Source organism: Cygnus olor, chromosome 17 (genome assembly GCF_009769625.2).
Source record: "Cygnus olor isolate bCygOlo1 chromosome 17, bCygOlo1.pri.v2, whole genome shotgun sequence".
Classification (NCBI taxonomy): domain Eukaryota; kingdom Metazoa; phylum Chordata; class Aves; order Anseriformes; family Anatidae; genus Cygnus; species Cygnus olor.
The window spans coordinates 3,902,867-3,916,272 of record NC_049185.1 but is presented as its reverse complement, the minus strand read 5'-3'; the positions used below and the strand labels follow the sequence as shown (position 1 = coordinate 3,916,272).

Genomic DNA, 13,406 nt, shown 5'->3' with positions numbered 1-13,406 from the left:
CAAGTTCAAAGTGCGTACCTTGTTCACGTGAAGCTGAGGGGATAGTAGCTGGTCTTCTTTTCACCTGCGCCTCTTAATGTTTTACCTTGAGGGGCTTTTCCCACATAAAGGTGTAATATTGCATTTTGTGGCTTCCAGTCCGCAGTTTTTTTCACGGTGATGTAACCCAGGGTTTGTCATGAGGTGGGTTTACCTAACCAGCTGCTATTTGATCAGCTGATGTTCAACAGCTTTTGCTTCCAGAGCTAATATTGATGCCGATTGCTTAAACTATTTGTGCTATGGAAAAAACATATGGTACAACGTCAAGAACATGCCAGTCAGATGAGAATCAGCAATAGATTGCAGACAATTTCAGGAAAGCTGTGATTTGAACTTTAACAACCTTTAGAACATTGCTTTGTCTAGAAGTCAAATACCTGTGACAGCTCTTACAGGTGGACGTAGAGAATTGATATATTTATCTTATGCTTTTTGCCTTATTTGTCTAATTTCTAAAGCAGTAATTTTTAAATAGATAATATATAATCTGTTCTATACATATGTTATTGATTTGAGGCTTTTCATTGTTGTCTGAGACTCCATCTGCTGTTGCTTCTTTTTTATTCCAGGGGAAGCCACTCTTTGTGACTCAACAGCAGATGTCTCCTCTCTCCCGGGAAGGCATCCTCGATTCTTTATTCGTTCTTTTTGAAGAATGCAGAAACCCCTCTTTAATGAAAATTAAACCTGTGGGCAACTTTGTCAAGAAGTGTAAGTGGTTTTTAGACTACTCTTTAGATGTCATTTTAAAACATAATGCTTGAAAACATAAACGTTTAAATGATGCTCTAGTTATTTGTTAATGATTGTAACGTAGGACTTGCATCTGACTTCTTGTGGACAGACTCGATGTTACAAGGGGAACCTTGTCAGGTCCAAAAAGGCCAGTGGCTTTTGAAGTGCTGTGACTCTAAAGCACACCCTTCATAGCTTGTATTTTACTTATAGTTGAAGAGGCACTTTTGATAAAAGTATGAAGTTCCGAGTATATATAACAAAGTTATATCAGAAGTTGAAGCAGGGCAGTGACTAAAGGGGAGGAGAGATATAGAAATCAACTTGCTAATACGTGTTTCTTTCAGCTTGAATTAGTATTTCAGATTCCATGTCTTAGCCTATTTTGCCTGTGTGACCTGTAAGTAGTAATCCTGTACTTCAGAAATAATTCCCTATGGAAGAAATCTTTTACTGACAACATGCTCAGATTTTTTTTTTTTTAAAAAAAAACCTTAATCAACTTTTCTATTAGGATACACTAAAAAAATTGTTAAAGGTAATTCGTGTACTCTGTAAGAGTTCCATCCAACAGTTTTAAGATGTTAATTAGGCTGAGAGTAGTTTTTTCCTGGAGTCTGAAGAATTTTTAGAACACTCTACAGAGAGCACTTGTTTATCACAATGCATTCCGTTGGAAACTAGTCAATGGGAAGCTTAAACCAAACATCTGAAATAAATGCCAACGGTTATTTGTTAGACAATAGACTAGTGCCTCCCACAGGCAGAGGGCTGAACCCTGCCACTTGACTTGTGGAACTCACTGGATAAAGCCCTCGGATTTAACGAATATATTTTGTGTTGGCAAAGGATGGTTGGAAAGAAATTAGAAACAAAAGAGGCTATCAGCCTCTGATGTTATGAATGGGATAGAATTATGGTTGCTATGGGAACTGTCTTAGCATTTCCTGATTCTTTTGTATGCACCATATTTCAGTCTTAACTATGCATTAATACTGTCTTTTTCTAGTACTTGTATACACTTTTTTTAAAGAAGCATATTCTGGAATGATTTAACATTTCTATAGAGACTGGAATGAGAAGACTGCTTTATTTTTCTATTCCCTGTTGCGAATGTTGTGTTCATGTTTAGTGTAAAAATAAGTGTTTTATTTTTATAGATGCAGAGACTATAGCTGAATTAAGGGAACTGCAACCAAGTGTGAAGGATTTTGAAGTAAGGAGTGTGGTTGGCTGTGGTCACTTTGCAGATGTAAAAGTAGTAAGAGAGAAAGCTACAGGTGATGTGTATGCTATGAAGGTGATGAGCAAGGAGTCCTTGTTGGCGCAGGAGCACGTATGTATATTTTGTTGTTATGATGGTAGTACAACAAACTACAAGTTGTGAAGCATTTCCTTTTTGTCACTACAATTATACTTAATTTAATTTTTATAAATTTACAAATTTTTATTTAATATAAAATGGAATGGGAAAATCATTTCACATTTCAGTGAAGTAACACATTTGTGTGTAGTTTTGCTGTGGTTAAAAGTCATCATCATAGACCATGAATCTACTAGGTGAGGTACCATTCAAAACAAAAAAAATCCTTGTCTCAAAGAGCTTATCATCTAATTATTAAGCAAGAAACAATAGATGAAGAAAATATTAAATCTGTATTATCAGCTTGATGAACAACTTGATGTCTTGAATTTTCACGCAATCTATTCGTTAAGTTATTTTTTTAATTTTAAAGAGCAATGTAGAATGTCAAGAGTGGGTGTGAAAGCAAACTGGTGACTGAATTTTTACGGAGAGCCTCTCATTAACATGAGAGATGTGCTACTTGAAAACTTTGATTAAAAAAAAAGGTAATGGAGGTTGTTTCCAGAGGCTAGTGACAAGTAGAAGTTAATCTTTCATTGATGAGAGATGGCATGGAGGACAGATTGCGTGAAAGGCCTCGTGAACTTGTACAGCGATATCTAAATTAGTTGTTCCCAATATATGGCTGCAGTTATGTTGCTCCTGAGATTCTCTAGCGCTGTCTGTGGTTGTCAAAAATGAAATTAAATGGAAATTACTCTTGCCGTGGCACAGGTTGGTAAGAAAAGCAAACTATAATGTTACCCTCAATATGACACACAGTGAAAGTAGGGACCACTGATCTTGATGAGCTAGCAATATTTCTGTAATGAAACTAATTCCTTGTTGTCCGACTGCACATATGAATAATGGAATAGTTGCTAAAGTAGGATTTCAAGATAAACTTGTATTATATCTTACACGAATTTGTTACAGAATTAGCTGTGAGATGCTACCCTGTAATTGTCGCAGCATCTTTTCTGCTTTTTGATATTACTTTTATTTTATTAGGGCCAATCCAGATGAGGTCAGGATGGCACTCCAAACTGGTAGATGCTTCTCCAGTTTGACAGGAGAGCTGAGCTTTGCTGCAGGGACTGTTGAGTTGCAAAGGAACTAAACAAAAGGTGTGAGGGGAACTGAAAGCAGAAGGTGTAAAATTACTCTTTTAAAGGTGCATATCACAAGGAAATGGCATTTAATGGTTTCTAAGTATTTTTTTGTGCTGGTGATGTGTGTCTTTGGCACAGACTTTCATCTTTCTAAAACTAGGGAATTCTGATATAATCTAACGCATTTTGATCAGGATGTAACTGAACATTTTCTTTTTTATAGGTGTCATTTTTTGAAGAAGAACGCAGTATATTATCTCAGAGTACCAGTCCATGGATTCCACAGTTACAGTATGCATTTCAAGACAAGAAAAATCTCTACTTGGTAAAGAATAGGTTGTTTCTTCTCTATTGAACACTGTTACCATTGTTATACTTAAGAAGAATGTGATGGCTGAAATGTGCTTATCTTCTGTAAATTTTCCTGCATTCCATTCTGCTCTTTGATATGTGTCCAGTATAATATGGGGGAGTTGAATGGAGTGTCTTATATACATATAAATTGTATCTCTTCCTCTAAATTTTTATGTAGGTTATGGAGTATCAGCCTGGAGGGGACTTACTGTCACTCTTAAACCGATATGAGGACCACCTGAATGAGACTATGGTGCAGTTTTATCTTGCAGAGCTGGTTCTGGCTATTCACAGTGTTCATCAGATGGGTTATGTACACCGGTAGGTAAAGATTGCTTTGCATTGCACATAGTATTTAATCAGTATTGTTCCAGATAGCGTTCTGGAATGATGCATTCTTGTTTTTTATATTCTGTCCTCTTCAAGGACAGTATTTCACGTGCTGTATCAGGAGAGAAAATTAGAAAATTAATCATACTCCAACTATAATTGCAGCTAAAAGCATTAACTTTGATATAAAGTTCAAACTGAAATTAGAAGAGGATTGCTACATATATTTTCTGGAGGCTTAGTAAAAATAGGCCTTAATGTTGCACTATGGAACAAAAATCTTTTCCAGAACTGAAGGCTTGTTGTTATTAGAACTAAACATTACAGGAAAGTAGTGTAATTGTTAAAGCTTGTTGTACGGGTGAACAGGGCGGTATAGTATGTTGGAATAGTTATACATCACTGAGTTTTCTAAAGATCATATCAAGGCATGGAGGCTATAACTGTATGCATTTTTCAAATCACATTAGTGATTTATCCCATTTATTGATGGGTATAACTGAACATTTCCTTTTTTTTGTAGGTGTCCCTTTCTAAGGAAGACTTGTTCCGTAAATTTATTCTATTCTGAGACTTTGAAAATGTTATGTAGCATTTTATGTTCCAAGCAGCTGTAGTGGCTGCACTTAGAGCATACAGGCTGTGGCTTTCTAATGCAAGGTGGCTGCCTGGATTTGAAAGATGCACAGAATAAGTTGGGAGGAAATTTAGGATGAAAGCTACGTAATACTTTGCTGTAATTGAGTTACAACATAGTCAAAGTATCACAATAGGTTAGTGCAAAACCATCTTTTCTTTCCATCTTTTGTCAACGACTGTTAAATTTCCATGAAATATGGGCAGCTTCACTAATTTCATATTTACTTGGAAGCAGAATAACGACTGGAAGTAAGACTCAAATCCTAATCCATTGTTAAGGTGTTATGCAGCTGAGCATATGGTTGAGTGTAGCTGAAAAGCGAGGTACTGATGTGCAGATGTGACAGTGGGGAACAGCATAAAAAGGTACTGATTGCTTTATTCTTTGCTTACAGAGATATCAAACCAGAGAATGTTCTTATTGACCGAATAGGACACATTAAACTGGTGGACTTTGGGTCTGCTGCGAAAATGACAATAAACAAAATGGTAACAATGTGGATTTAAGATTTGTCTATGGCTTGTTTGGATATTCCAGTCAAAAAGAGGACTGATGTTATATGTGTTCCTTGATTACACCTTGTTCTTCTGTCTTTCCTGTTCAATGTGGAATCTATTCACAATGTTTTTTTTCCATTCATGAATGTCTTTTTGAACATGAGCTTGGCTATCTTTTGCAGCTCTCAGTAAATATATATTTGCGTATCCTAATTTTAATGTGTAAGTAGGGTAAAGGCAAGTCTTTCCGATGGTGCTGTATTGCAATACAAAATCATATTTTTAGAGATTCTCACAACTGTTAAATGCTGTGTTTAAAGAAGGTTATGGATTTACAGTTGTTTGCAATTGGACTGAAAGTTATGTTTGCTGTAACTAAGCTGGCATAGTTTTGAAGACAGGGAGCTCTTAATTAAATTGAGTCACATTCCAATGTTCAAGGATTCAGGTTTACCCACCAAAAGGTATTCAATGCTGTCAGTAAGTTGAACTTTTTTATAAGTTGATTCTAAAATTAGTAAACTGCATACAATTTCAAACAATAATTTGAAATAGAACTAAGTGAGAATATGAAGTTATAGAACAGATTCCTCATTTGTTCTATGATTTCCAATCTTTCATTTTTTCATTTTTCCTCATTCTTCCCTTTCCGGTGTTTCTCTGCATTGCATTTTTCTTGTAAGTTTTTTTTCTTCATATGTTATCTATCTTTTCAATCTTCTTCAGGTTTCTGTGTTAGTTTCCCTGCTTGTTTGTTTCACTCTTTTATGACAGTGCAAATATAATTTCAGTTTTGGTTTCTGAATTACCTTTTCTAAGCACTCATGAAATTTGAATACTAGCTGATCCTGAACACAAGGCAGAAAGGTGGGGATGACACAGAATGGAATGAAAGCAGGGAATATTTATGTCTAAATTTGACTTTTTTGAAAATTGAGCTCTGTTGTTCCCATTAATAGCAGTTGAAGCAGTAAGTAGTGCTAGAGTATGCATACTGCTCAAAACATCAGTGTTCGGTAATGCAGTGCTTTTTATAATGCTGCTATTTTACTTCAGCTGCATATAGTTTGCAGTGACAGCTCTTATAATTTGACTCCTTTTTTGTATCAAATAGCTTTCTTTCTGTAACTTCACTTGGAATATCTTTGCTTCTACTGCTTCCAGGTAAATGCCAAGCTACCTGTTGGTACACCTGACTACATGGCACCAGAAATGTTGACAGGACTGAATGGGGATGGCAAAGCTTCTTATGGCCCAGAATGTGACTGGTGGTCCTTAGGAGTCATTGCATATGAAATGATTTATGGAAGATCTCCGTTCACTGAGGGAACATCAGCAAAAACTTTCAATAACATCATGAATTTCCAGGTAGAGAGAATTCCTTCCATGTTCCTGGGTAAAAAGGTTGTCACTAAAGACTATATATTTTTTTTACAGTTGGGAAAAGGAGCTTATGGATGTTTCTTACTTTGACATGTTCATAAAATATTTAGTGTGTGTGTGTGTGTATATATATATGTGCTTTATAAAGATTTTAGTATTTTATTTATACATACCTCTGTATTGCAGATATAAATTTATTTTTTATAACAGCTGTCCAAGAATAACCATCTGCAATACAGTAATTAAAAAAGATTTAGCTGTCCGTTTTAGGGATCTGTAACTGTAGCATCTCCAAAATAATCTAGGAAAAAAATTGAAAGGATGAATCATGAATTGATAAAGTTTTCAATGATACTAAGTGTTTCTGGATAGTAAAGCAAGGGCCAGCTATGAAGAGCTGCAAAAAGACTTGAGGATATTGAGTGTCTGATTAAAATGTCTTGTGAAATTTAGTGTAAACAAATTCAAACCAATGCATGTGAAAGGAAAAGTATCCCAACTTTACCTAGTGGTGGGCTCAAGAAAAGTATTTTGAAATTACGATCTAGAAAAATGTTCATTTAGTTCTTAGTAACAGAACAAAAATAGTACATCGAATGGTAGGAGTTAATAGGAAAAAAAAAATCATTTATCTGGGAAAAAGTGAATGAAGAATGATTGTCTATTATACCTTCTAGTATGAGAATTAGGGGCATCAAATGAAAGTAGCCAGCAGTGACTACAGAACAAACCCAAAAGGATACTTCACACAGCACATTATGGCAAAGATCTCCCCAGCATAAATTTGCAGCTACTGAACATTTATATGGGTTCAAGGAGTAACTAAACAAACCCAGAAGAATCTTCAAAGAAGAATGCATTGAGATCTGGCAAATACGAAGATATCATCCCTGGTTCAGAAAATCCTAAGCCACAAATTCTTGGAAGCTTGGGAGGATTCTCTGGGGAAGTGTCTTGTACTCTTCTATTTATGTATGCCATTGACCATTGTTCAGCATAAGATGGTGAACTGGGTCTACTATTTGTCTGATCTAATATTTATCTAATATTCATCCCTTTTGCCTGACGTATCTCAGATTATTGAAGCTTAAGAATCTTACTGTTCTGAGGCTGTTTTGCTACTGAACAAAATTCTTTTCTTTCTAACCCAGAAGTTTCTGAAGTTCCCAGAGGATGTGAAAGTCAGTGGTGAATTTCTTGATCTGATCCAGAGCTTGCTTTGTGGGCAGAAGGAAAGGCTGGGTTATGAGGGACTCTGCTGCCATCCATTCTTTGCTAAAATTGACTGGAATAATATCCGTAACTGTAAGTAGAATAACACTGCATTCATAAACATTTCTTGAGTAACATGAAAATGTGTACAATGTATTTAAGTGTGTTTGATATGAGCCATTAATAATGAAACAAGACTGTGTTCTGGTGTACGTGTTTTTAACAACACAATTTGTTCTGGTTTTTGGATAGGATGTGTTAACATCTCTTAGATGAAAATCGTAAGGTAAGATGAAGTTTAATACGTTTCTATATGAATTTCTGATGCAATTGCCATATTACTGTAGGCACTAGACTAGTAAATCACAGTGGCCTTTACATGTCTTTTATCAGATTAAAATGCATCAGTGTGTTCTTTCAGGCCTTTTGCACTTCAGTTTGATTAATTTTGGCTTTTTTTTTTAAATTGTATCTTTCATCTTTCTCTCATTGTTTGTGATCCAGTTTCTAGATATATATATATTTTTAATCTTCTGTAGGTGATAAAATGTCAGAGGTCGTAGGGGGCACTGGTGGTTTTTTTTTTTTTTTCAAAGTTAATGTGACTAATAAATGACTAATTTTTTTTTTGGTTAAAAAAAATCTGTTCCTTCTGCTAGGAATGGAATAAAATCAGTGAAGCAGATAACTTTCTATGCAGAAAGTAGTTTATAATACAAAGGAAATAACAGAATTTAGTATTTGGAAGTACTGAGGCACCAGCGTTGTGGCAAAAACAAGTATTTCCGAGGTCATCAGCAATCTCTGCCCAAGTTACATTGGATACTCTTTAAGTTATTTGGACTGTAAGATTATCTGTGCAAAGTACATGTCTGCCATATATTCCTTATAAAATATGCTGCCCTGTAGTAAGAGCAATGGTTGTGCTCTAATTTCCATAAATTGCTAAGCCAATGCTTCTGCTTTTGATGACTATCTCAGCACTTCAGCTGTCAGCTCCACAGAATGTTTACTCACTTTTCTGTTGATTCATTAATTCTGAACTTGTGGAGCTGCCATTCTGGTAAATGTCATTGTTTCTGCCCGTAGAGAGCCTTTGAGCCCTGAGTGAGAAATCCTTCTCATCATTTCAACGCATGTTTCCCAGGCTTCAGCTCACAATGCCTTCTTTACCCAGAATCCTGTCTAAGCTACCAGTTTCCATTTCTGAAGTTTTTGTATTGCATTTCTATCATATTATCTTATATCTGGAGAAAAAAATGTAATTTGAGCATATGCTGTGGTGTTTCTCTGGCAATTGCCTGTCCAGCATTTACACAACTGCCCAAGTTAATTGAGAGTCTTTTTGCCATTTCATGTAATAACAGTAATTCTGATGGGCAAGCCCTGATGTCATTATAAAGGTTAAAATAGTCATTTGGATTTTTTTTTAAATCCTGTTTTCGCCTGCAGCTGTCCAGTGGATTGCATCATTCCCTGTAATATCCAGATCCACCTATGGTGAAGATCCATGCAGTTTTGACCCCTGACTTGGTTGTTATGTCTCATATATCTTAAAAACCTCATTGTAACTGGCACAAAACACAGCGGTCCTCTTGATTTTAGTAGCAGATTCAATGTATCACCTATTGCTTTGCTCTCTGCAGTGGTTCTCCATTTGCTGGCCTATTCAGGGCAGCGTCACTGTAGTTCTATTCAAAAGCCTTGATGGGTTCAGCCTGGGCTATCTAAGAGGTTTCTTTCTTATCTTGATCTCCTATGATAGTGGGGTTTAACTGGAGCAATGGCAGCCTGAGAAAATTAGGAAGCCAGTGAGTGCTGGAAGGGGTCACAGGATTTAGAATTAGACTAAGGAATCTCACTTCCTCAAGTTAATATGGTAAGATTTTGGGGGTATAGAATATGAACTTATCTCTAACAGGTCATTGTTAAATCAATTCTGTGTCAACACACTCAGACTTCCCTCTACCCTATAAAAGCGATGATTTTATTTCTATTTCAGACTGAGAACGGTAGGGAAAAAATTGGTACCCATGCCTAGCAAGTATTTAAATTATCATGCTGGGCACTCCAGGATAACCATTCTTAATGCACCACTTTTGGTTAAGAATGTGCAATTAAGGGGGTTTTCTGTGTTACATTTTGTTGTTACGGTAACCTATGAAACATTTGATTTTTAAGTAAACCCCTCCCAAAAGATAGTTGCCTTTCAAAAAGCTCCCATCTTTGTTGGGTCAGTTAACATTTGTCTGTAGAAGCAGCTCTTAAGTTACATAAAGAGAACCCAGTCGTTAATCAAAGGTGAACTTTAACTGAATCTGTCAACTGGTAATTTTGTCCTTCCTTAAGAGTGTTTTATTGAAACACGTTTGCAGGTTTTGCTGTCTGTATTCACCAACTTCTCCTATTTAATGACTTCTAAAGCTTTTAAAAAACTAAAACTTTCAGGAGATTGTTTTATTTGACAGAATTTTCCAAAAAATATTTTGGATTTTTATTTACTAGAGTTAACTTATCTTTAGCTGTGATTCAGCTAAATGATCAAGATTTTAACTGAAAAGTTGATAACAGGGCTACTAACTGGGTATTTGATAAGTATCTAGAATGTGAGGTAGAATACAGGGGGGTGACATATCAGACATTGACAACACGGCTACATTCTGTATAATCTGTCAATATTAATAATAATATTGCTAACCACCTCTTGTTGACTGAAAACCAGAAATCATATCAGCTGTTTAATCTGAAATGAAAAATCTGTCTAATAAAGGTTATCTGAGAGATTGTCAGAAGATTCTATTGTAATCTGGTATATATATATAGCATAAAGAGTCATTCATTTTAAGAACTGTTTTGTAACTGTATTCCAAGAAGTCGTGAAATTGGAATGGCATATTTGGTCTTGCATGGGGAAGCTAAATATATGAGAAGAAAGGAACGAAGGTCTTGTGCAAACTGGAGGACTTCAGAAAGTGTTGAAGATTGATTTTAGGCTGTCTTCTGCTATTAAACAGGCAGTAACCTATATCTCCCTGTTCATAATTCTGCAATTCATCCTAAACCCCAAATTGTCATTCAGTATGCTAACAGTTAAACGTTGTGATGTTTCATTTAGCTGTTTGCCTTCAGAAAAAATGTGTTGACTTGTCTCTCTAAGTGGAGATCACTTTCATGTCAGCTTGAAGAGGACTTTTATTAACAGAAATGTATGTGTTGGATCATTGCCTTGAGAGAACAGAAAAGATGTTAAGATACTGTTACATAGATGGCTTAGAACTAATATAATGTCTTTGTTCAAGTGGCCTTAGACAAAACATCCTTAAATTATGTCCGTTAGACCTGCTATTTTCTCTTTTTCTTCCATAACACTGTGCTGAAATAGGCCTCTTAAAACATGAGAGACTAACGCCTAACCTACTTAAAAAGGCTGCGCGGATGCTTCTCCCCAGCAAGTATATATAGATCACCTTGTAGATCAAGAGAAGACACACTTTTATTCTTTAGAAGTGTTTTGTATTTCCTGTAAATTTCCTATTTCATTTAAGTCTTTCACTGTCCCAGGGGAAATGTGCTCTCTCTTCTCTGAATTTGCACAAAAATATTTTGAAAGGAGGGAAGGACCTAATTAAGGCAATGTTCCTTGAACTAGTCACAAATACACACACTAATGCAGGGAAAACAAACAAACCTCCCCCTCCCCGCCAAAAACAACCAAACAAATCCCCCTTTTTTTCCAGAAGGGACATTTTATCCAATCTTGATGATGAACTGGTTAAAGTACTGCATTGTGGTTTTGGTTTAACTTAGCAACCTACAACACCCCCTTTTCCTCTGAAAGTCATTCTTTGGAACAGATGGAAGAGGGTTACATCCTTCCACAAGTAGGGAGGTATCTAGGCAAGCAACTGGCTTTTTTTAAAGCATGCAGTTCCTTCCAAGATACTTTAAATGGTAAACAGAACATATACGCTCATTTGAAACATATCAAAGGAAGAAAGAGGTCTTTATACAGTTTGTAAGACTAGAAGCATCAGGTCTACTGTCTTTTTTGACTAATAGTTTTGCCTTCCTTTTGGATGAGCCTGAAAGAAGTGCAAATTTTTCACCTTGTCAGATGTGATGGTGTGGTTTTAGCGTTTAGTTCTTGTAGGCTTATCTTGACCTCTGCTGAAGGATCCTTCCTTTTAAAGAAGGAACTGATAAGCACATCTATCCATTTGCATTCATTCTTGTTCCAAAAATACAGTAACTGTGAGTCCTGTGATTCTAAGCAAGAAATAATAATGGATTATTAGAGATTGGCTAGAGATTGCATCACCATGTGACCCTCATTGAGAACCAAATTGATATCCATATTAGCTTGCTTTTACAAGACTCCTCTGTTTATTCTGTAGGCATTTTGGACATCAGGCGGAGGACTTCTTAGTCTTAGGAATAATGGACTAAGAAGGAGCTACCAAGTAATCAGACAGAATGGACCTAGCATTTTTTCACATAGAGATATTCCCTCTTATTCCTAAGTGGGTTTTCTCCAGTGTCCTGAAATTTCGGAAGAAGCTCTGAATCTCATTTGCAATCACTGTTGACAGTTCAGAATGACTTAACACCTTGAGGTGTTTTTTTTGCCTCCCCCCTTTTTTTAATGGCTGTTCTAATTTTTTTTCGTTAGTCACTACTGTTTCTTGATAAAAGTATTGTAACAAGGTTATACTGCAAAGTTGCAGTTTTTGGACTGTCAGTCATGGATTTTTAGTGAATGTAAAATAGAGAGCAAATGGATTTTCAATATTTTTCAAAGTAGTGTTCACAATTTCTCTTATTTGTGCCCATCTATTAAACATTAGAAGAAACTGTAGTGTAAAATTCTGTGCTCTTTAAATTAGATATCCACCAGCCCCAAGGGTTTAGTCTGTCTCACATTCAGTTTTTCATTTTTGCATCCATTGTTCCCCTATTGAATCTATTTTATCTTTTTAAGTGCGTGCTGATCATAGGCATATTTAAATTGTATATTTTTATGCGTGTAATTTGGCTAGGTATTCTTATTCTTGGTAAGAAGAAAGACTTTCTTTTTAATTGTAATGGCTTGAAGATGACTCTTTAGAGCTCCTTAGCTACCTTCCGGTGAGAAGGAAGACACTAGATCTCTCTTTATAAGCTGAAGTTAACTGTCAGAATCTGAGGAGTATATAACAGGGATGTTATACCATTATAAAAATGTGGCTATATTGTTTTTTGCTACCTCTTTAAGAAAGACTCTAGATTTCCCCAAATGAAGGGAATAGTTTGCTGTTTTCTCAATCACGTTGCTTCATCAACTCAATCTGTCTTCAAAGACAATACTAAAAACCTCGTGGCAACCCCTTCCTCTAAGAGGCTTTGCAAAGTTCTTTAAGCAGAGGTGCTAAACTAAAAAATATTAATTCCTGTAATTATCCTCCTCTGCTATGAATTAACTGTAACTTTGGGGTTATATCTGCATTAAAGATGATATACTTATGAACTGTATTATGTTGCTTCCCTCTTTTTAGTCATCAAGAGCATATGAAAGAGTAGCTTGATGTTGTCCTGACATTAAGTGAATTAAAAAAAAAAAGATCCTAATAAACAATCTGTATTCCAAAAATATGTTTACAATACATAGATGTCAGTATTATACTGGATCTAAATACACATTGTAACCAATAAAATAAAAAACTTAATAACTTAAAACTTAATAAATGCATGATATTGACAGAAAATCTAAATGTTCTGGG

General features: G+C 35.6%; 1 protein-coding gene across 17 annotated transcripts in view; it reads left to right on the top strand.

Moving 5' to 3' along the window:
* The window catches only part of CIT (citron rho-interacting serine/threonine kinase), a 122,799-nt gene that overhangs the window by 49,559 nt on the left and 59,834 nt on the right, over positions 1-13,406 (top strand). For 16 of the 17 annotated variants that reach the window (XM_040576553.1, XM_040576557.1, XM_040576544.1 and 13 more), the window contains 7 exons: positions 612-753; positions 1,938-2,113; positions 3,458-3,559; positions 3,767-3,909; positions 4,953-5,046; positions 6,220-6,423; positions 7,590-7,743. In XM_040576553.1, the coding sequence (XP_040432487.1) occupies positions 612-753; positions 1,938-2,113; positions 3,458-3,559; positions 3,767-3,909; positions 4,953-5,046; positions 6,220-6,423; positions 7,590-7,743 (1,015 nt within the window). Of the gene's footprint in view, positions 1-611; positions 754-1,937; positions 2,114-3,133; positions 3,199-3,455; positions 3,560-3,766; positions 3,910-4,952; positions 5,047-6,219; positions 6,424-7,589; positions 7,744-13,406 lie in introns of those variants that run through there. The other variant, XM_040576560.1, reaches the window with a different exon arrangement.